Consider the following 23,987-nt stretch of genomic DNA (forward strand, 5'->3'; position numbering starts at 1 on the left):
TACTATAGAGATGCCCTGGACGTGCTTTACTTACAAGAACTTCAAAAAAGGTACCAAGGGACACTTTAGGTTATGTTGAAATTAAATAAAGCTGTAAAACACCTGTGCTCATAAGTTTTCTAACATTAAGAAATTCCACGCAATGTAGCCTGTTCAATTATTTTTGGATTTGGCGGTCGTAACAGTCTGTTATGCATGCATCGTTTTTTTTATACTCGATAAAAATGTATAGTTCGTAAACTATATATTTTTGCACCAATATACTTGGAGCAAAAATTGTACCAACTTTGTACTACAATATTACGAGACATATAGAATAGAATCTTCTAAGTATGTATTATAGGAGCATTAAAATGCACTGCCTTATTTCGCTTTAAAACTCCGAAACGGACAGCTATAAATGAACAACGTCCAGTGTCTTCGGGAAAAGACGTATAAATTCAGGCACAAAACAAGCTTAATTGTAAATTTTTACCCATTATTTGCACAAATGTTATTTTAAAAGAATATTTCGTGCCATAAGTCTTATGCTGTGGTTTCCTGTAGGTAGATTTCTCTCAAGAAAGAATAGCAGTCGTTCGTCCTTCAGTAATATAAACAAATTAATTTTCGCGAATATCGCAACTTGAAATAAAACACTAAAAATTTATCACGCAAATGTATCACGTCATGGTAATTAATGCACATTGTATTGCTCCAAATCGCGAAATTTTGTGCCCGCAAAATATTTCCGAAATCCGCACCTTGCAAAATATTCAGCCTGTTAACATAAAGTCGTTCACCGTAAATTACTCTGACTTCTCAAGTCATAGTTTTATTGAATTATAACAACTCTGATTAACACAAGCCAGAAGCTAGACTTTACAAAAGAAAGCTAGAAGCTAGCTTTCTTTTGTAAAACAAGTAACTTGCAACAAGTTTTTGTTACTGTTCCTGACCAGTAAAATTAATGATGGACCAATAATGGTTGGCAACAATGCATTCTACAATCATCCTCCACATCCAATAGACCATTCCAGAAACGGGCGTCTGGCTGGTCTCAATTTCGGCATTTGCGCATATGACACGTGCCTTCTCCGCTTTACGAAGCAACAAGCATGCGTCTGTCGGGCTTTGATCATCAAGCGCTGGGCTGCGATTTTGTGAACATTGGCACGGTGCACTTGTTCCACCTGTTTCGTTGTAGAAACCACAAATTCTGGTAGTCCTTTTAGTGCTAGTTTTATTCCGAAATGACCCACAACATTATGCGAAAACTGACTGCGCAACAACCCACCCGTCTTGATAGTAACAGCCGTCATCGCAGTGTTGCCGCTGGAACCGTCCAACCCTGGAAGTGGAGATGGCAAGGGGCTGCGATTAATACAAAGTTATGCACTAGAACAATTGTGTTATTAACGACTAATTCAAAGCACAGAAGTTGTTTTCCACCATTAATAATGTAATTATAAAATTATTAAAGCATTCTGGAGTTATCTCAAGACAACACGGATAGAAAGAACAGGAGTCCCGAGCATTACAAATAGCGGTACAGTCCTAACCGACAACGCTATTAAAGCTAACCGTTTTTAACAGTTTCAATGATTATTTTCAGTCAATATTTCTTAAAAACAGTCGCTATCAAAATTTGTCGATTCTTACAGATACGGTAAGAAATGTCATGCCTCCTGTCATAATCACACTAGAGGGAATAAGAAATTGTTTAAACTCCTTAGAAGAAGACAAGGCCCATACGAGATGTCTCCCAGGGTATTAAGCGCCTGCTCGGATATAGCGTCGAAATACTTTTATATAATTTCTCATAAGTCGCTCGAAACTGGGTTACTCCCTAAACAATGGAAAGAAACATATGTTGCACCGATTCATAAAAACGGGCCAAAATCAATCGTTGACATTCAGTATAATAGAGCACTTAGAAGACAATACATTTTTTTATCCTAACCAACACGGCTTTCTTGGAGGAGTCTCCTGCAACGCCCAACGTCAGTACTGCTGGAAATAGGCAGCAAACTGATGCAATTTTATAGATTTCCTTAGAGCATTTGATTCTGTTTCGCACCAATTGTTATTGCATAAAATGAGAGCTCTAAACATAGACAGTAATGTACTTCGGTGGATAGAAGACTATCCGAGTGGGAGGAAACACTGCATTGTCCTGGGGACTAAGAAATCGAAATTTGTAGACGTAACTTCGGGAGTACCTCAAGGTTGAGTTTTAGGACCGCTTTTATTTTTAATCTACATCAATGATTTAGCGTCTTTCCTACCTTCTAAAATCAGATTATGCTCGGACGATCGCGTAATTTACAGAGCAATAAAGAATGTTAATGATGTGTCGTTTCTGCAGGAGGATCTCAAACGGGTTCGTTCGGTGTGCAAAAAACCAGGAAACTGGGGTTAAACACAAGTAAATGCTTTCACATCACATTTAGTAAAAAAAAAAAAAAAAAAAAAAAAATATTGATTCCACGTATGCTATTGGAAGAGACTCGCCGCGAAAGGTATCCGAAACTATTATATCTTGGCGTCGTTCTTTCACAAGACCTGTCGTTTAATCAACACATAGATATGATCTTGAAAAAGGCTGGCAGGGTCCTTAGCCTAGCCATCTGCAACGTCCGTAATGCTCCTCAAATCTTAAAAAAGATTCTGTGTATCATTCACTAGTTAGACCACACCTCGAATGTGCAAGCACATTATGGGATCCGCATCAAAAATATCTCGTAGATAAGACAGAGGGCACTCAAAATCGTGCCGTTAGATTTATTGTAAACAACTATTCTCGAGCAGAAGGTGTGACAGTGATGAAAGCTTGTATGGGTATCGAACCTCTCGAAAAAAGGCGTAAGCAAAATAGACTTAAACTTATCTATGCTATTAATAATGATCTCACTAGAATCACTGAATCAAATTATCTTCAAATGCCCCATTATATATCTTATATACCGAGCAGGGGGGATCATGAAAAGAAAATATGTGAAATAAAATGTCGAACTAACTACTATATGATGTTTTCTTTTTTTTTTTTTCCGAGAACTATATCGGAATGGAATGAGGTACTTCCGGATATTGTACCAGCTAACGGTGCCTCTTTTAATAACCTGATCTATGCAATGTGAATTTCTTTGATAGTGCTTTTGGCATTATTAAAATTTATAAAAAATTAACATTTTATTATTCTGTATCGTTTTGAATTATGTTTTTTTTTTTTATATTAGTTGCTGGCTTGTGCAGTATGTGTGAATATTCAATGCATAAATGTGATCTGTAACCCATTCATCTGCTGTAATGCTCCGGCGCTGCAGAGCGCATGCGCGGTTACACTAAAACGTTACAGAATTCTATATAGAAATCAACTAATAAAACACATTCTGTTCTATTAATTTTTTTAAAAAATTTAACGGAAAGAACAATGGCATGGCTACGTACCCGTCCCCGTGGAAACTGCCTCGGTGCGGACTTCTGTCGGATCTGGCGGCTCTGCACATGTAAGTGATTCCAACATTTAGAACGGCACCTAGCCATAAAATGCCACGAAGACAACAGACCAATCTTAACGGCCACTGCCGTGCTGTGCTGTCCTAGAGTCTCTTCAGAAACCTGAGGCTCTGCAAAGAATGTGGTTGCATTATATGTGACTTTTGTTACATCCGTGTAAATCTGGAGATTCAGCAGGTAGAAACCAAGAAAAAGTCATGAGACAATGTTTAGAAATGTTCCTAGCTACAAAAAGAAAGGCTATCGGCAACGTCTATTTCATAAGAGCTGACACTAGACCGTTAGGCTACCGAACATCCTCGTAACATAACGGCTCTGCGGGTACAAAAAGGTTTTGAGATTCTTTTTTTTTAATCCTCGAGGTACACCTCAGTACTTCTCATGAGTTGTGAATGTGAAAGCACGCACGCCGCTCTTCGCTCCCTTCTTTAATCTGCGGCGCACAACGCGCTGATCTTGGGCGTGGAACGGTGGAGCTGCTGCCTCACGGACACGCAGCGATCGTGAACGATCGTTCAAACTGTCGTGCGCCTTGTGGCGCAAGGAAGGAACAGACAGCAACCTGGTTGCCAGCAGAACGAACCCCTTGGTTTATTCCATGCGTCGTATATATTGCCACGCGCCGTACAACCGATAAGAGGCGAGCGAACGCGGTGATAAGTGATAACACAGTCAGGATGACACCACACAAATTGACACGCAGCGCAGCGGTCAATGGGAGCCTCGTTGACGCGCACCAGCCAATGGGACTGAAGCGTAAAAGGTGCTGTTGGCTAGCTACGCGGGCGGTTTCATTAAGGTGCCGTTTTGTATGGCTTCAAAGCTGATGACGTCGGCTCGCTCCATGAGACAGTTAATGCTTTTGCACTAGAAACTATGGAGGCACCAATTTTATGACAGACCTGATTTAAAAGACACAAGATGGCTGCTAAGCTTTTTGTCCTGTTCAACATATTCTGGTGCTTCTGCAAATAAAAGCACAGCATAGTGAAATTCTAGCTTATGCCGAAGCACTATGAAAACAAGACTATAGGATGCTAAAAGATGGCCTAGCTTGAGATGTTTGGTTTGTGCCAAGCTTTATTTGAAACAAAATATATAAAAGACAACATTTTTGAAATTTTGTTTTTAGAAAGTGGCAGGCACTTATCATCTTGTCCTGAAGTATTTTTGTGAAATAAGTCTTTTATCCTGAAATATTTACTTGAAAACATTGTAAAATGGGGCCGTGCAAGCCTTTTTGCTTTAATTTCAGGAACTACTATTTAGTTTCATTAGTTTACACTGCAGTTATTTTTTTTTTAGTATTTTCGGTCCACCAATGCTAAAGAAAAGGTAGAGGTTGGAGCACATTGAACACATTTTTTTCCCTTCCACTTTTCGGCATAAATTTCACTTTAAAACTATCGTTTTGTTATTGCGTAACTTGGATTCATTTCTACGAGTTTTTGTGAGGTGAAATTTTAAGGGGAAGATAGCTATGAGCTTGTATTTTTTTATTTTTGTCATGTTTCATGCTCCAGAACTAAAATTTTGGACAAAGGATGGAAATCTAAAAAATAGTATTTGTCTTTACGTAGCTTTTTTTGTCACGAAAGATGGTATAATATAGAAACATAGCTCCAAACAACCACGTAGCCAGAATTGTCATGGGGCCCGCCCATGACAAAATGCTGTATGAGGGGGAGGGGGGAGAGGAGGTTCCAGCAAAATGGAAGATTTCGGGAGGGGCCCGGGCCCCATAGGCCTCCCCCCTGGCTGCGTGCCTGGCTCCAAAGCTATCTGCTCTGAACTGTCCTAAAGCAATATAACACATAAAAACGACAAAATTACGAGTAATTCAAAAAACGATAGTTCTCCTACGCAGACACACTTCACTCAGGTTCACAAAATTTGGCAGAAATGTTCTCAACATCAACAGAAACAAACCCTGTAAATGTCATTTGAATCGGACGAGTGGTTCAAACGTTCACTTTTTTGCGTAGTTCCCCAAACAAAACTCCAAGTGTTTTTTTTATGCCCTTTATACCTCCTGCAATAAATAGTTTTGAAACTGAAAAATGCAAAAGTGCCATAAAAACAAATTCTCCTCGAGCTTCCATTTATACCTTACTGGACTCCACATACCTTTCAGTTTATTGAGCTATGTTTATTTTCTGATTTAGGTATTTTAATTTGTCTTAATTAACCCTTTCCATAATCTTTGCAAATGAAACTTCTAATATTAAGGAGATATTAGTAGTCAGATTGTAAAGGCAGATAAGTTGTGCAAATTTAATTTGTATTCTATCACAAGTTACATAAAAAAAAAAAAAAGCTTCAGAAGCAGTGTTCCCTCTTAAACAGCCATAACGGAGAAGCCATCGACATGTCTTAGTGCCGAGAGACATTTTAGGTTATGCTGAAAGGTACAGAAGCTAGAAAAACCAGAAGTGACCTGCTGCTGATAACGTCAGTTACATGTAGCTTTTTTGTGTGGGTCTTCTCTTACATTATGCGTGGTTTGTAAAAATTTTAGATTGAAAATAGTTTTCATGGCATACTCTATGTTGTGGTTTTCTGTGCATGTGCTCCTAAAAATTAATGTTGCTGAATTGTAAGAATTCAGGTGTAAAGAAGAAAGATCTCCGCAAGTGCAGATATCTATCTTGCCAATGCATCGGATTGCTTTTTTTGTTTTTCGAAGGATGAGCACTAGCTTGGAAAGATCACTTTCTACTGCTTTTCTCCGGAGCAATGAACCGTGGCTTAGATGAGGGCAACACAGTTTGTCTTTTTTGGTTCCCGTCCCATTTGGGCCGCCTGTTCGGTCTTACAACCCTCAAATGTTGCCAACCCTTTTCATGCCACGTTTTAACCCGAAATGAGCCGCTACCAAACGCGAAAACTACTCATGCAGGAACGAACCTGTCTTGACAGTAACAGCTTGCGTCAGACTGTTGTCACTGGAACTGTCCCACCCTGCAAAAAGAGATGACAGGAGGCTTTAATTACCACAAAGTGATGTGCTGAAAATTAAGGTGCTATTATTGCCCACTTAAAGGGCAACTTCGCTTCATTTTTGGTTTTGAAAAAACAATGCAGTCCTCTTCAGTATTGCCTAGGAAGACCACACGTCAAATATTACGACGCAGTTCTGTCTAAATGTTTCTTAAACGGTCCGGCAAATTTTGCAACTCGCCAAGTGGCCGAAATCGGCCGACTCGAGCGGGCGAATTCAGGCGCAACCAACAGCGCAGTCAAGGCTACGGCATGGGCGGAGCCAACATTGAGCTAAACGTCATCATCATGGCCCCCCTTTTGCTTGTTTTTACTTCTCCGATCGAGCGTAGCGCCTGATGTCAGCAACGTTGCCTCTCTGCGCTCAGCGGTGTCCACGTGATTGGCGTACGCGCCTGCGCAGCGCGCTTCTTGGGAGCAGATCAACCGCCCGCCGTTACCGCCGCCTTCCGCGTCACAACCACCGTCGTCGTCTCACCGTTTGTGATTATTGCCTCTCGGAGTTTCGTCCACACTATGGACACCACGTGCGCAGAGTCGCAGACTTATGCCGCAGTTGTGCAGACGTCGTCAAATGCCGTAGACACTCGCGCCTGCCGCACGCCCGCCCCCATCCCGTCCGTCGTTGGGCCGAGGATCACGTGACATCTCGTACCTCGTGATGGCCATGTACTTGGCGGCCTGAGGCCAATATTGCCGGACGAAGCCGAAGTTTCGGTTTCAATTTCCGCTCGCGTTTAAAATTAGATTTAAAAATATATATCCCAATTTTCGCGAAGCAAACGACGTAGTGTCTTTTACTAGGGCTTTTTAATTCGAAATCACACATTATTGGAATTGAGCGAAGTTGCCCTTTAACAGCATAAAAGTGCTTTGCTGCAATTATCAAAGAAATGATCCCTCTCACACTAATATGCATTTACAGGTATTTTCAGAAGCCTGAAGCTCTGCATGCAGACAAGATGGCAAACCCTGCTAGTGTTCAAGTCAGAGAACTTCCAACAACTAATAATGCCAATCCATTAAAACTATTCGCCATGTGGGTCATAGACAAGTGCGCAAACTCACCCGGTCCATCGTCCGGCAGTATCGATTCGCTTTCTTGGGTGTCAGAGTCGCCCTGCACATCTGAGACAAAACATAAAAAATATAATTTATGGTGCATGAAAAAAAAACACACAAGGAAATTTGTCACCAAGCTTTTATTGAGACCAGCACATAATTGGCCTATCAGACAGCCCCTGAAACAGTTATTTTGGTAACACTTTTCAAAAATGTTTGCATTTAAATTTAAAAAGTTGGGGAAAAAAAATTCAAGACACCTAAGCACTTCTTATGAGCTGTGAATGTGAATGCATTCATGTCCAATTGAACGCCACTGCATGCTCCATTTGAGTTTTGCATTGCGAGTGATGTTTTCAAGTTTTGCTCACGTTTCGCTTCTGCTGCGGTTGCGGCCATCAACGATATAGATGCTTTTTCCCACTTGGAAAGCTTTGCTTTGCGATCCCCTTCCCTCTCACGCTTCTGAATGGCTTGATTCTGTCTCCTAGCACGTTGCGCCGCTGTTCGTTCCGCCCGCCGTGTGTTCGGAGACTTGCACCGTGTTTTCGGAGACTGGCCAACGATGGTGGATTTCGCTGCAAGCCTCTTTGCTCGTTTTGCTGCATTCCTCCTCTCCTTTCGTTCCTCTGCGGTGTACTGGCGTGGAGGGCCACGGCGAGGTTTCGCTACTAGCGAGATTGTGGCCGCCACCGATATGAATGCCTCAGGCGCTGTCATGTTCCTCGGCGCCGGCAGGAGGGGGGGTGGTGCACCGCGCTGACTGCCCTGGCTTGCTGACGACTGCTGCACCGCTGGGTGAGGCAGCGGCAGGAGTGCGAAGCTCGGCGCGGCGTGTGCTGAAATTATGTGTCCTCTTATCATCATCATCATCATCATGGCCCTAGCTGCGGGTACCGGTTGATGACGTTAGACCTCAAAGCATAATGTTAGGCCTAACGTCAGGCCAGCGCATACCCGCGTTTTCCCCATCCCGCTGCGTCGCCAGCAGTTCGGCTGGCCCCTTAGCAACGATGACGCCGTTGCTATGGAGCCACATGATGCGTTGCAGCCAATGGGAATTTAGGTGCCGTTTTTTGCTGCTACAGACAACGCCGGCTTCGCTCAATAGGACAGTTAAAGGGGGACATGGCCTCGAAATTCAAAATTTTCAGAAAAAATGTTTTTTTCAAAAAGTATATTTTTAGGTTTATCAACTTCTAAAAAATGGTTTCAGAAAATTTCATTTTTATACATGCAGGATTTATCTCACAATAAATTATTTTCGACATGTCGGCAGCCCTTTGGTCAGCAGGGAGTAAGTTTTGTGTGTTTTTTACTTAGTGCTACTTCCTACTCGTTTAACATAGCCAGAACATCTCACCCTCATTGGAAGCGCCATTTACTTTAGATTTAGCCCGTAGAGACTTTCAAAGTTCAAAAGTATCACTGGCCAGGAGAACCCTTTACATCCAAACAGAAAAAATCCTGAAAATTTGGTATGAGCAATCTTATTGGTTGAGACCCGAAACAAGGTTTACGATTGGTCCTGCCCAGTGATGTGATATTGTGTCATCTTCAGTAACACCCTTTCACAGTATCTTCCACTTCAGATCATATTCCTGCTTTGCTGCTCTTCCTTAGTATGATTGGCCTCTTCGTTCTTGCCAGTTTATCTGTCAAGGAATGCCTGCTACAAAAGTTAGCTTGCCTACAAATGACACAAACTGGTAGCTATACGTGGCTTGCACTTGACGTCACTTCCGATGCCCCAGAGAAAAGGGGAAGAAGGAGCTCCCCTCTTATCAGGATCCTCCTTTGTGCCTCCCGGATTTGCACAGGCGTCGCTATTCTCCTCCCAGAAGACTATAGAAGATTAACCTGTCACTCAAGATTCTTACAAAAGCAGCTTCCCTCTCCTCCTTTTACTTGGTGTTCAAAAGTGTGCGATGTGACGTCAGTGCAAGGAGCCTATTGCCAGGGGAACAAGGAAGTCTCAAAGAGGAAGATGCTAACAATGCCCCAGGTGAATTTTGCCTACCTCGGGCTCATGCAAAAGAAAGAAACCTAAAGTTGAAACTTCAAATGCATTTTTCTCAGTTCCGCTTTTTGGCAGGAAATGTGGTATGAGGAAATGTATCATTTGACATGTCGAAAGTGTAAAGATTTCATTCAGTGGTGTCCTGGACTGAAATTTCCTGAGGAACAAGTTAAGGTACTCATATTCTGAAAAAGCTAACTTCTTCATGACAAAAACTGAATATTTTAAAACACAGAAATTTGTTGAAATCTTTTACACTTTTTTGTGTTATTGTTTTCCTTTAGAATTGCATTTTCTACAATTAATTTTTACCTTAACTTTATGGGTATTCTACTTCACGTTAAAACAAACGTTTTGTGGATTGCAATTATTATATTTTTTAAATACATTTCCTATTGAAGTCACTTTTTTTCTGGAGCTTTTTAAGCACTATGTGTTGTAGAATTGGCCTGCAAGACTGAAACTTTAGATGTCATCAATCCTAATGGGGTTCAATTCACCCTGAAAGTTTGAATTAATTTAAGGGAACGGTTCAAAAGTTGACCCTCCCAGGCCATGTCCCCCCTTAAAGCGAGAGTGACAGGTTATTTATGCTTCAAGCCTATCAAGCCGTGAGAGTCAAACGAGACGGTGGCTCACTTCTTTTTTAGGTATATAAAAAGTTTCAACAATGAAGCGCGTGACCGCACTTCCTCGTTCTTCTTTTACAATCGCTAAGTGGTAAGTTCAAATCCTGCCAGGAACTGAAGCATTTTTATATGGTTACCTATGGGCGTAACGCTTTTCGGTGTTGGTCTTTTGTCATGGCTGGCTGTTACTGCCAACCATTACAGTAAAGTGTTACACTAAAATGTTACAGAACTCCCTATAGAAATCAAATAATAAAACACACTCTGCGTTAAAAAAAAAAGTTAAATGGCAAGAACAATAGTATTGGCTACATACCTGTTCCTGTGGAAACTGCCTTGCTGTGGACTTCTGTCGGATCTGGCGGCTCTGCACAAATAAATGATTCCAACATTTAGAGTGGCACCTAGCCATAAAATTCCACGAAGACAACAAACCAATCTTAACAGCAACTGCCGTGTTGTGCTGTCGAAGAGTCTCTTCGGAAACCTGTGGCTCTGCAAAGAATGTGGTCGGATTCAACGTGCTGTTGGTGATTGAACGCCGAATTTGCCACTTTAATAAAGTACACACCTGCATTGATGTGGAAGGTGATCTTTGTCATGTCCGTGTAATCTGGCGATTTAGCAGATAGAAATGAAAAAAAAACGTCACGAGAAAATGTTCAGAAATGTTCCTGGCTACAAAAAGAAATGCTGTCGCTAACATACCTTTTGTAAAAGTTGGAACTAGGCTGTTAGGCTCCTGAACTTCCTTGTAACATTCTGGCTCTGCAAGTACAAAAAGGATTGATGTTCTTTTCAATAAAGATAATGTTTTAAAAGAAAAAAAATTATGAAAGCACCAACTTTATGACAGACCTGATTTAACAGACACAAGATGGCTGCTAGGCTCTTTGTCCTGTTCAACATATTCTGGTGGTTCTGCAAGTGGAAGCACAGCATAGTGAAATTTTAGCTTATGCTGAAACACAATGAAAACAACATTACAGGATGCTAAAAGGTGGCCTGGCTTGAGATGTTTGGCTTGCGCCAAGATACGAAGGAAAGGGGCTAGATAGCACTTATCTTGTCCTGAAGTATTTTTGTGAAACAAGTTCTCTCATCCTGAAATATTGTATTGAAAACATTCTACAATGGGTCTGTGCATGCTTTTTTTGTTATTATTTCAGAATGAACTGGTATTTACACACTGCTCTTTTATGGAAGCCATATTCTCCACTTGCACAGATTTAATTGTCCCAGTCTTTTTCTTTCTCTGATACATGCATGTCTGAGGTATCCAATAAGAGGTAGAAATATGTTAAACTTAATATCAAGTGTTTTTAGGTGCCCTTTATATTTCCTGCAATAAATAATTTTGAAAATAAACAATTCAGAAGTGTCATAAAAACATAACTTCTCCTAGAACTTCCATTTATACCTTACTGGAATACACATACCTTTCAGTTTAGTCAGCTACATTTATTTTCTCATTTCAGTATTTTAATTTGTCTTAAACCCTTTAAACAGACAAGCATGCCACAAAACAAATCTTCCCCCCCCCCAAAAAAAAAAATTTTCTTTAGGAATATTTACGATACAGGATGTAATTTAGTCGGAGTCATAACCTCTCCACATTTTAAACTCCCGTTCTTTCGACCCGCGCGGAAAAGAAGTCGGCCTCAACCCTCGCTCCTGGATTTGCTCTTGAATTGACTTGGCTGCGGAGCTGAACGACGCAAGCAGCGTCTCGACTCCCGGTGCGTCTTGTGTGCGTACCACAGCCTTTTGTAACTTCTGTGTTCTGTGCAACTAGTAACGTTGGTTCTGTGCGAACTGCGCACAAAATGGACCCTGAATTGAAGCGTCAACATCTTGGCCGCTGCGAGCAAGCGGGTCTTCGGCCAGACGGAGATACGCCACAGAGGACGGCTGCCAGCAACGATGACGGCGCACTGCCTGAGCCTTCGGCGCGCTCGGTAGGAAAAGCGTCGGGACCACCCCGTGTCTCAGTCGCGGGCGTTCAGTGCACCTGGTGCGAATTTCGAAGGCCTCCCGAGCGAAAGGACGAGAACATACCTGGACACTTTTGTCGCTACGCCCGATTGCCTCCAACCAAATAGCATTCAGCTTGTCATCTTTCGGGGGGACATGGCTGCTGGAAGACTCGCCGTCGCGATCACTAATCTGGCAGCACTTTACAAAGCAACGGTGCTGCTTTACGGGAGCTGACATCTCCAAAAAATTGACATTTGCACGTGCAAAAAAAAAGAAAAAAGAAAAAGCACGGTGAGAAGCCAATGAAAATGTGCTACGAAAGCAAAGGGAACACCCCAAGAAAACGCAAGTAACAAACCGCACCATGAAAGCCTAAACCCCGCGTCGCTTCCTATCACTAACACCTGCGACAGCTGTTAAACACACACTACTTCACTTCAGGAAGTCTCACTCAAGCACCCGAGTCAACGCGAAACACTGATCACTTCAGCCAAACTAGTCGAGGTAGGCGAGACAGGTGGGAGCAGAGAGTTTGGCGGCCATGCTTTTGTCTGTTATGGTATGAATCCAAATGGAAGTTCCCGTCTTGTAAACCTTTTGTAAATAATAATAACTCTCATTACATGGGCTATTCTTAAAACATAAAAATATGCCACTCAAAAGGAAATTACAGTACATCACAAAGGTTTAACAACCAAGATCTAAGCTGTCAATCAATCTCCTAGCCAATGAAAAGAGTTGCTATCGCATGTCCCTCCGTGACGTATAACAGCCACTCTCCGTGATGCATAATACCAACTTTGTGGCGCGCAATTTAAAACGGACAAAATAGCCACAAACTAAAATCAGTCTCGCGCAATAAGTATTGCTGCAAAATTTTTTTTTTTTTTGTAAAAAATTGTTTTGTGACATGCTTGTCCCAATTAGGCTGTCTAGAAAAACACTTTATTTCTTTGTAGTTCCCTTTAATACTTTCCATAATCTTTGCAAATGGAACTTCCAGTATTAAGGATATATTTGCAGTCAGATTGAAAAGGTAGACAAGTTGTGAAACTTTAATTAGTACTCGATCATAAGTTATTTTAAAAAGCTGAAGGAGCAGGGTTCCCCCTTAAACAGGCATAACAGAGAAGCCATGGACATGCCTTAGTGTTGAGGGACATTTTAGGTTAAGCTGAAAGGTACAGAAGAAAAGCTGGAAACACTAGAAGTGACTTGCTGCTGATAACATGACTTATGCATGTATGTGGCTTTTGTCTGTGGGTCTTCTCTTACATTATGCGTTGTTTGTGAAAATATTGGATCGAAAATAGTTTTCACGGCATACTTTATGTTTCAGTTTTCTGTATGTGCGCTCCTAGAAATTTATGTTGCTGAATTGTAGGAATTCAGGTGTAAAGAAGAAAGTTCTGTGCAAGTGCATAAATCTAACTTGCCAATGCATCGGATTGCTTTTTTTCGAAGGATGAGTACTACCTTGGAAAGATCACTTTCTACCGCTTTTCTCCGGAGCAATGAACAGTGGCTTAGATGAGGGCAACAGTTTGTTTTATTTGGTTCCCGTCTCATTTAGGCCGCCTGTTTGGTCATACAACCCTCAAATGTTGCCAGCCCTTTACATGCCACGTTTTAACCCGAAATGAGCCGCTACGAAACGCGAAAACTACTCATGGAGCAACGAACCTGTCTTGATAGTAACAGCTTGCGTCAAACTGTTGTCACTGGAACTGCCCCACCCTGCAAAAAGGGATGGCAGGAGGCTTTACCAAAAAGTGATGTGATGAAAATTAAGGTGCTATTAATGCCCAAATCACAGCATAAATCTTCTAGTGTTCAAGCCACAGAACTTCCAACAACTAATAATGAAAATCCATAAGAACTATTGACCACGTGGGTTATAGACAAGTGCGCAAACTCACCTGGTCCACTGTTTGGTAGTATAGATTTGATTTCTTGGGTGTCAGAATCGCCCTGCACATCTGAAACGAAGAAAAAAAAAAAAAAATTATGGCGCATGAAAAACACATATAAGGAAATTGTCACCAAGCTACAGTCGAGCCCGGCTATACAGTAAAACCTCGTTATAACAAAACGGGATATAACAAACTAATGGATATAACAAAGCAATCATAATTCCCCTTGCTTGCTAATAGTGGGAAGAAATGGACTTTGGCTATAACAAACTAATGGTTATAACGAAATAATTACGACCGCTCCTTCAACTTTGTTATAACGAGGTTTTACTGTATCACACTAGGGTATTTCGAATTATTGCTTATATCGAACAGTCCCAACATTCCCTTCAAAATCACAAGTAATAGCATAGGAGCGGTTTTCCTCTATCGAAATACCATGGCGGGGACACTGGATATGGCGAATTAAAACAGCCGCTCGCGTTGCTGGGCTGGCAGACCGCCAAGCCAGCATACGCGCACGGGGATACGCAGCAGAAGAGCAGTTGCAAGAAAGGAAAGAGCAACTGTAAAAAATCCGAAAAACAAGCAAAGTGGAGGATGGCAAAATCAAGGGGAAGGGCACGCGAGCGCATAGAGGGCAGGGAGTGCTCGCTGTTGCTGTTGGAACGGTAGCGTGCACTCTTCCTCCAACAGAGCTGTCACTGCACGACTCTTTAGCCCCAATTGTAGTGAGGACATCTGGCAATAGATGGCACCACATGTGTTGTGCTGGGGGATTACCGGAAGCGAAGCTTCTTCCGGTTGTTGATTTACGATTAAAGGCACTTTTTGACGATCTGTCACATGGGGTGGTTGTGTTCCTTCTGCCTGGCGACCATGTGGTCGCACTCGGACGCCCACGGTCACAACATGGTGTCAGAAGTGGCCGGCCTCCCGGTTTGAAGTCCTCCTCGCTGCTGCTATGCTCACAGCTAGCCCTGCCTCTCTGCGTCGCACGCTGCTACGCTTTCCGTCTTCTCGTCAACGTCGCTGCGTTCCTCGTCATGTCGCAGGAGAGAACAACGGAAGCTGCCGCCGCCACCGCCCCCGTCGTCTCACTCCCGAGCTTGGTTCCACCGCCCAAATTCGACTTCGCAAACCCCGACAAGTGGCCGCAATGGTTTCTACAATTCGAAGACTTCAGCTTTGCGTCAGGCCTCTACCAAGCGTCGGACAAAGTTCAGGTGCGGACGTTACTGTACACTATGGGATCCGAAGAGGCGCGGCGTGTTCTTGAGACGTTAGGCCTCACCGCAGAGGAATGGTGGTCCTTCGCTGCGGTAACAGACAAGTTCAAGGCGCACTTCGTGCATCCACCGAACGAGGTGTACGACAGCGTGCTTTTTCACCGGCGGGTCCAGGAACGAGGGGAAACCGTCGACAGTTTTTACACGGCCCTTCGAGCACTCGTCCACAAGTGCAACTATCCGTCCACGGAGGTCGAGGACAGGCTCGTTAGAGACCGCTTCGTCGTAGGACTTCTCGACTCGAGACTCTCTGACAAGCTCTGCCGCTGTCCGACCCTCACCATGGCCGAGGCCCGGCTACAAGCACGCATCCACGAAGACGCCGTCAAGGCGCGGGCGACCGTTTTTCGTGACGAGACAGCTGCCGTCGCACCTGAGCAGCTCAAGCTGGATGAAGCTCGTGTGAAGAAAGGTCGGAAACCGGCCCCTAAGACGTCTCCCAAGCAAGACTCGGCGTCGTCACCGAGAGAAGGCAGCAAGAACTGCAGATTCTGCGGCCGTCAAGCGCACCCCCGCAACGAGTGCCCGGCTAGACAAGCCAAGTGTCACTACTGTCGACGCCTGGGTCACTTCGAAGATGTCTGCGAGAAGCGGAAACGGAGTTTGAGCACTGTTCATCTACATGCTGTTTCGACCGCGGGCCGAGCGAAGTTTGTCAAGGTCGCCGTCAACGGGTACGACGTCGACTTCAAAGTGGACTCCGGAGCCGAAGTCACGGTGGTGCCAAGCACGTTTCCCGGAGCACCTCACAGTCTCCAAGAGCCTGAAGGGCAACTCACTGGACCGGGCAATCACCCATTGACAGTTCTCGGTACCTTCCAAGCCACACTGACTTGGAAAGGCAAGTCGGTAGTGGAGCGGGTTTATGTCCTGCCGTCGCAAGACTCGCCTCTTTTGGGGTTTCCTGCCATCCAGAAGCTGGGTGTGGTGAAGTTTGTTGACACCCTCTCCAGTCTCAACCAGCAGAGCCCTCTTCACAGCGACATCTTCGAAGGGTTGGGTGAGCTGAAGGACGAGTATGTGATTCGACTCCAGCCAGGAGCACAGCCGTTCTCCCTCAGCGTTCCTCGCCGCATTCCGATTCCCCTTCATAACATTGTCCGCGAAGAACTGGATAAGCTAGAAGCTGACGGTGTGATCCGTAAAGTCGACAATCCGACGGACTGGTGTTCTGGTATCGTTGTCGTCCCCAAGTCCTCTGGAGGTTACCGGATCTGTGTCGATCTCACACGCCTTAACCAGGTGGTCCAGCGGGAGCGTCACGTCCTCCCATCGGTGGAGCACATCCTGGGACGTCTGGGTCCTGCACGGATCTTTTCCAAGCTCGACGCTACAGCCAGTTTTCACCAGATCAAGCTATCTGCCGAAAGCCAGCTCCTCACGACCTTCATTACCCCGTTTGGCAGATACTGCTTCTGTCGCCTTCCTTTTGGAATTTGCTCCGCTCCGGAGTATTTCCAACGTCAAATGGGGAGGATCCTGGAGGGTCTCGACGGAGTCGTCCACATGATCGACGACATTTTGGTTTTCGGACGCACCCAAGAGGAACATGATTTTGCAACAGTGTTGGGTCGCCTGAGCAGTGCCGGAGTGAAACTGAACAGGGCCAAGTGCGTCTTTTCAGCGTCCACTGTTAGGTTCTTAGGAGTCACAGTCAGTGCAGACGGTATCAGCCCCGATCCAGACAAGGTCCAGGCTCTGGTCAACTTGGAGGCCCCAGCGGACGTCAGTGGTGTCAGGAGACTTCTCGGCATGGCTAATCACGTAGGCCGTTTTCTTCCTCACCTGTCCGACATGACTACGCCGATTCGTGCTCTTCTCCAAAAGAACAGTGCATGGTGTTGGGGGCCCAGTCAGCAGTCTGCCTTTGATCGTCTTAAGGGCATGTTGAGCTCCAAAGTCTGCATGGCCAAGTACGACCCTTCGTACCATACCACAGTGTCGGCTGATGCAAGTTCGTATGGACTGGGAGCCGTTCTGCTACACGACCAACCATCGGGAGAGCGTCGTGCCGTTGCCTACGCTTCGCGATCTCTTACACCGACAGAAACCCGGTATAGCCAGACGGAGAAAGAGGCTCTGGCCGTCACGTGGGCCGTTGAAAGGTTCGACCAGTTCGTCCGTGGCATCAGGTTTGATGTCGAAACAGATCATCGACCCCTCGTCACTCTGTTGGGATCTGCAGAACTGGACACTATGCCTCCTCACATTCAGCGCCTGAGGATGCGGCTTATGGCCTACCAATACAACGTTCTCTATGTACCGGGGAAGCTCCTGGCGACAGCAGACACCCTTTCCCGAGCTCCCGTACAGGCTGCCGACACCAAAGTAAACACCGTCGAGCTCTTCGTTGGGACACTGCTCAAGAACATCGAAAGTCTTGCATCCACTCGCCTCGATCGTCTTCGCCAGCACCAAGCAGAGGATGGAGTCTGTGCCGGCCTACTCCGATTCTGCAAGGATGGGTGGCCCAAGAAGGTGTCCAACGTTCCAGTTCATCTTAGGGCTTTCTGGAAGGAGCGAGGCAGCATCACAGCCTTCGAGGGCTTGTTGCTGAAGGACTGTCGCATCGTGGTTCCTCAGACTCTTCAGAAGGAGATGCTAACATTACTCCACGAGGGCCACCAAGGCGTAGGAAGATGCAAGGCAAGGGCTCGCGACTCAGTGTGGTGGCCAACCTTGAACAGCGAGCTGGAGCAACTGGTGGGGACGTGTGAGCGTTGTGCCCAAACAAGAATTCAGCGCTGCGAGCCGCTTCTCGGGACTCCTACACCCGATCGCCCCTGGCAACGTATCGGGGTTGACCTCTTTGAGCTGCAAGGACGCAACTATGTGGTCATGGTTGACTACTATTCCCGTTTCCCCGAGGTGGTCAGTCTTGCGACCACAACATCAAGCTCCGTCATCGCGGCTATGAAGAGTTCCTTTGCCCGCTTTGGGATTCCGGAGACTGTGGTCTCTGATAACGGTCCGCAGTTTTCGTCAACGGAATTTGCCTCTTTCGCAGCCTTGTATGGGTTCGCCCACCGTACGAGCAGTCCGAGGTACCCGCAAGCGAATGGCGAGGCAGAGCGCATGGTTCGAACACTGAAGGAGCTCTTCGTGAAGGCAGCGGATCCGCACATGGCGTTACTGGTGTACCGGGACACACCCGGAGTGACCGGCTACAGCCCTTCGGAGCTGCTCATGGGTCGTCGTCTCCGAACCAGACTGCCAGGGTTACCTGCATCGCTGATGCCGAAGTGGCCGTCGCCAAAGCTCGTCAAGAGCAGGGACCAGAGCGTGAAGAGCCATCAACGCGAGGACTTCAACAGGCGTCACGCCGCCCAGTCACTGCGCCCTCTGGAAGCAGGGGAAGAGGTGTGGGTACAAGATATACCATGTGCTGCTAGGGTGTTGAGCCCGGCCAAGCAGCCGCGCTCCTACGTGGTCGAGACGCCAAGGGGTGTTGTCCAGCGCAACCGTCGCCACTTGGTGCCGTTTACGCCCAGTACTCCCAGCCAGCCAAGCGACTTTGTTTGCACCCAGCCTGCAACTTCAGAAGGGCCAGTTCCTGTTGCCGAAAAACCAACAGGCGATTCAGCGGTGGTGCCCAGTTCTACACGGCAGTCTCCCCCACCGGGTATACGCGTCACACGTTCGGGGCGGCAAGTCAAGCCTCCTCAAAGACTGAACTTGTGAAAGAACGAGGTAAAGCTCCCTCGAGCTGGAAGGGGAGATGTAGTGAGGACATCTGGCAATAGATGGCACCACATGTGTTGTGCTGCGGGATTACCGGAAGCGAAGCTTCTTCCGGTTGTTGATTTACGATTAAAGGCACTTTTTGACGAGCTGTCACATGGGGTGGTTGTGTTCCTTCTGCCTGGCGACCATATGGTCGCACTCGGACGCCCACGGTTACATGTTGCCAGCCCTTTACATGCCACGTTTTAACCCGAAATGAGCCGCTACCAAACGCGAAAACTACTCATGCAGCAACGAACCTGTCTTGATAGTAACAACTTGCGTCAAACTGTTGTCACTGGAACTGCCCCACCCTGCAAAAAGGGATGGCAGGAGGCTTTACCAAAAAGTGATGTGATGAAAATTAAGGTGCTATTAATGCCCAAATCACAGCATAAATCTTCTAGTGTTCAAGCCACAGAACTTCCAACAACTAATAATGAAAATCCATAAGAACTATTGACCACGTGGGTTATAGACAAGTGCGCAAACTCACCTGGTCCACTGTTTGGTAGTATAGATTTGATTTCTTGGGTGTCAGAATCGCCCTGCACATCTGAAACGAAGCAAAAAAAAAAAAATTATGGCGCATGAAAAACACATATAAGGAAATTGTCACCAAGCTACAGTCGAGCCCGGCTATATCACACTCGGGTATTTCGAATTATTGCTTATATCGAACAGTCCCAACATTCCCTTCAAAATCATAAGTAATAGCATAGGAGCGGTTTTCCTGTATCGAAATACCATGGCGGGGACACTGGATATGGCGAATTAAAACTGCCGCTCGCGTTGCTGGGCTGGCAGACCGCCAAGCCAGCATACGCGCACGGGGATACGCAGCAGAAGGGAAGTTGCAAGAAAGGAAAGAGCAACTGTAAAAAAGCCGAAAAACAAGCAAAGTGGAGGATGGCAAAAGCAAGGGGAAGGGCACGCGAGCGCATAGAGGGCAGGGAGTGCTTGCTGTTGCTGTTGGAACGGTAGCGTGCACTCTTCCTCCAACAGAGCTGTCGCTGTGCGACTCTTTAGCCTCAATCACACTTTGAACGCCTTATCTTTGTTTCCCTTTTTCTTTCACCGGTTTTGCTTTGCCCGTTTTTTTCTTTGTTTGCTGCTGAATTTAGTGAAGTTTCTTTTTTCGTTGCTTGCTTAACTTCATTCATAGCCTCCTCTATACGGAGAAAGCCTGGCACATTGACGACGGAGCCATAGGGCCAGTTAGGGCACGTGGACGCAGGAAAAAGGAGAGGAGGAGCACGCAGAGCGGTGACCAATATGGTAGCGCAGTGCAGAAAGCGCAGAGATAGTGTGCGAGCGCTTGGGTCATGAGCGGCCGCCCCTCGAACCACGTTTGTTTTCGTGTTTTCGTCACCGTCGTTTTCGTACTTCAGGAGCAACGCCTGCGGCGATTCAAAAGGGTACTGGCAACAATGCACCACGCATGCACCATGTCGGTCTGCCAGCGGAGTGCGTCGTCGTCGGATCATTGTGTCATGCCGCGGAAGAACCAAACAGTTTTGACTAAGTAGTTTCGACAGCCAGGTGTCGAGGATACAAGTAACAGCGCTACAGGATGAAAGTTCGGCGTGTTCCAGCGAGCATTGCAGCCAACTGCGACGGGAAACGAAGGTATGTGCGTGCGTCGCGAAGGCGAACGCTTTCAGGCAAGAGACAGGCAGTGCACGTACGTCGGAGATATATGTGATCGGTGGCAAAGGGCCACGAATTTACACTACCTGGAGACATGAGAAGAGCTTCTTAGACCACCATCGGCAGTGGGTGACATGGGCCGTTGTGGCTGCGTCGTGCGAGGTTGAGAAGCGATTGTGCATGAGGTGCGGGATTCTGTTTGGTTCGCCGACATGCGCCGGCATGTTTGTGTGCGGTGGTGGTGGTCATGACGGTGGTGCGTGTGTGTGTTTTGGGGGGGGGGGGGGGGGTCGGAGGCGGAGAACCTACATGGAGTCAAACTGACGTGCAATCGTGCAAACCCGTTTGTCGTACAGCTGTGATTTTTATGTTTTTGATTCCGACAAGGCATCAGGACTGTTTGCTTAACTAGCAGCGCGTTATGTCGCTGTCCATCGAAAGACAGTTATGGAAAATAATGCGCATTCTTGAGTGCTGTGGTTTTTGTTACTTTGTATCAACGAGCTATTCATATTGTCCAACATGAGGTGCACCCGCAAGGCGCATTTGCGTTTCGCACATGCGGCTTAAACTGGCATTAAAGAAGTTTCTGAGTTAGTGATGACGGCAAGTGGATGACGTTGAAGTGGACTTAAGTCTAGATATTAATTGAACAAAGCTGCAGTGCAAAGTCACCAAGAAGTAGTGTAGTTAGATTGCCTACATGGCTCAAATGTTGCTCTTACCATTTTGCTTTTGACGAACTGAGGATGATTCTTTGTTTGGTGGTGGCAACTTCTCAGAATCTGTGGAGAAAATACTGGGGACTGCTCCTTTTTTTAGAAACCTTAGTTTGGTGTTTGTCTGCTTGAAGTCTGTCGGCTTGAAGTGATCAGAACAGACTCTGTATGATTCGATGTAGAGTGTAAACCCTTCATAATGGACAGCCTTAATCCACTCTTGACGGAGCTTCGGATCTGAGGGAAATTGATGAAGTGATATGCCACTGCCTCTTCTGAATTTCCTCTTGCAAGAAGGGACGCAGCATTGTACCACCATGGCTCAGCCCTAGCACAGGAAGTATATGAAAGTATGTTAGCTCTCGACACATGTTAGCATTAAGAAGGTATACCTTTCTCTTCCCTTTGTTTAAACAGAAAAAAACCTGAAAAAAGTCCCCCTCTCCACCATTTATTTCAAAGTAATACTAGCGTTTGCACTTGTTCGAAATATTCCCTTCTCACTATATATATATATATATATATATATATATATATATATATATATATATATGGTGATATTTTTTTTTATTCAAAACAACTTTGCCAACTTCTCAAAAAAAGAAAGAGCTGCATTAGGACACTTTTAATATTGCCATTAGCACACCCTTCTTGTCAACCACTAAACAAGTTTAAATGTGCAATTAGGCGACTGATTAACAAAAAATAGTTTCATTAACTTTTTAATTAGTGTGTTTAGAGGGCATATGGCATTTACGACATTGAAGCCCAACCTCCCTACGTTCCAACCGCATGGTAAATAACGCAGAAAAAATCGCTGCGGCTGATACCGGCCAAATTATTCGACAATGCGGTTGGAGCGTATGGAGGTTGGGCTTCAATTTCGTAAATGCAATAAGCCCTCTAAAGTCAACATTAGGGAGTTTTAGAATAACGGACGCGATTTTAGCGCACGCTAGCGCAGCGCTTGCGTTAGCACACGCGACGCAAGAAAGTTTTAGAATGGCGTTTCGGGAGGCACTCACTTGATCGAATGACGTTTTAGCGAACGCCCACGTTTCATCGAACGACACTTTAGCGAATAGTCGGACGCCGCGAAGCGGCGTTTTCGGTTGGGCTAAGTGAGTTAATATTTTTGTAATGAGTTGCCGCAGACTGTCGCCGCGAAGCGGCGTAAAGCGCAGCGCGACGGATGGGTTAACGCGCGCCCCCGTTATTCGCTAAAACGACCATTCGCTCAAATGTCGCCGTTCGCTAAAATGTCATTCGCACTTCGTTTCTCCGCCGCGACGGAAAGGCCCAAGCATCTCGCACTTGCAACGCCACCAAGATACAGTCACGATTTTTATTTCACGCACGAAATGCTGTAACTTGAGAAAATAAAAACAAGATTTTTGGATTGGAGTAACAATTGCACATTTGTTTAAACGCGAGAATGCGACGCGAGCGGTCGACCGGTCGTATCCGCATGCGACGCCTCGGCAAGACTGACCTTCGCCGAGAAATGTTCGCTCGTCGCAAGCATCAGGTTGCCGGTGATCGTTGCCCACCTTACTGGGTTTTCCAAGCCGAGTGCAATCTCGTCCCGTCTTGAAAATTGCAGCGTCGAGGATGCCGCCGATGTCCCACTCACGACGCCGCCAAAGCGACCGCAGCCATGGTCCTGGGGGCCGCCATCTTTTTAACTGTGCTCGTTTTGGCTTTAGCCAACTTCTCATTAGGGAGTTTTAGAATAGCGCACGCTAAAGCTTTGCGCACGCAAAGAATAGCGTCGTCAACACTGCGCATGCTCCGAACGCAAACCAGGTTTTGCGCCAACGAGGTAGAGGGGCTTTGTTGTTTTGCGCTTTGCGCGCGCAATTTTAGCGTGCGCTATTTCTCGGAAATAGCGTGCGTACGCAAAGAGGCTTTGCGCTTCTCCAAGGAGGATTCGTGATGAGAAGTTGGCTAAAGCCAGGGTAGCTAAAGCCAAGACAAGCAGAGTTGAAAAAAACAATGGCGGCTTCCAGAATTATGTCAGCGGCTGCTTAGGCTCGTCGTGAGTGCGACGTCGGCGGCATCCTCGCGACTGTGATTTTCAATACGGGACGACATTGTACTCGGTTTGACAACGATCACCGACAGCTTGATGCTTGTGACGCGTGAACATTTCTCGGCGAAGGTACAATGTGCGAAGGTCAGTACACGAGACCTCTCTTGTTGAGGCGACGCAAGCGGACACGACCGGTCAACCGCTCGCGTCGCATTCTCACGTTTAAACAAATCTAAAATAATACTCTGGACCAAAAAACTTGTTTTTCCTTAAGTTACAACATTTCGTGTGTGAAATAAAATTGTGACCGTATCTTGGTGGCGTCGCAAGCGCGAGATTCTCTTGCGTCGCGTGCGCTAATACAAGCGCTAAATTTAGCGCTAGCGTGCGCTAAAATTGCGTACCTTATTCTAAAACTCCATATTCTAAAGTTAGCGCTTGCGTGCACTAAAATTGCGTGCGTTATTCTAAAACT

General features: G+C 45.6%; 1 protein-coding gene across 1 annotated transcript in view; it reads right to left on the minus strand.

Moving 5' to 3' along the window:
- LOC115332158 overlaps positions 1-23,987 on the minus strand; it is a 43,723-nt gene that overhangs the window by 815 nt on the left and 18,921 nt on the right. The window contains exons 3-11 of the mRNA XM_042289139.1: positions 19,608-19,667; positions 19,372-19,425; positions 14,106-14,165; positions 13,870-13,923; positions 7,567-7,626; positions 6,406-6,459; positions 3,549-3,608; positions 3,430-3,480; positions 1,277-1,330 (exon numbers count right to left, since the gene is read on the minus strand). Of these exons, the coding sequence (XP_042145073.1) occupies positions 1,277-1,330; positions 3,430-3,480; positions 3,549-3,608; positions 6,406-6,459; positions 7,567-7,626; positions 13,870-13,923; positions 14,106-14,165; positions 19,372-19,425; positions 19,608-19,667 (507 nt within the window). The remainder of the gene's footprint in view (positions 1-1,276; positions 1,331-3,429; positions 3,481-3,548; positions 3,609-6,405; positions 6,460-7,566; positions 7,627-13,869; positions 13,924-14,105; positions 14,166-19,371; positions 19,426-19,607; positions 19,668-23,987) is intronic.

This window comes from Ixodes scapularis, unplaced genomic scaffold (genome assembly GCF_016920785.2).
Source record: "Ixodes scapularis isolate PalLabHiFi unplaced genomic scaffold, ASM1692078v2 PGA_scaffold11__112_contigs__length_91849675, whole genome shotgun sequence".
In the NCBI taxonomy this organism is placed as follows: domain Eukaryota; kingdom Metazoa; phylum Arthropoda; class Arachnida; order Ixodida; family Ixodidae; genus Ixodes; species Ixodes scapularis.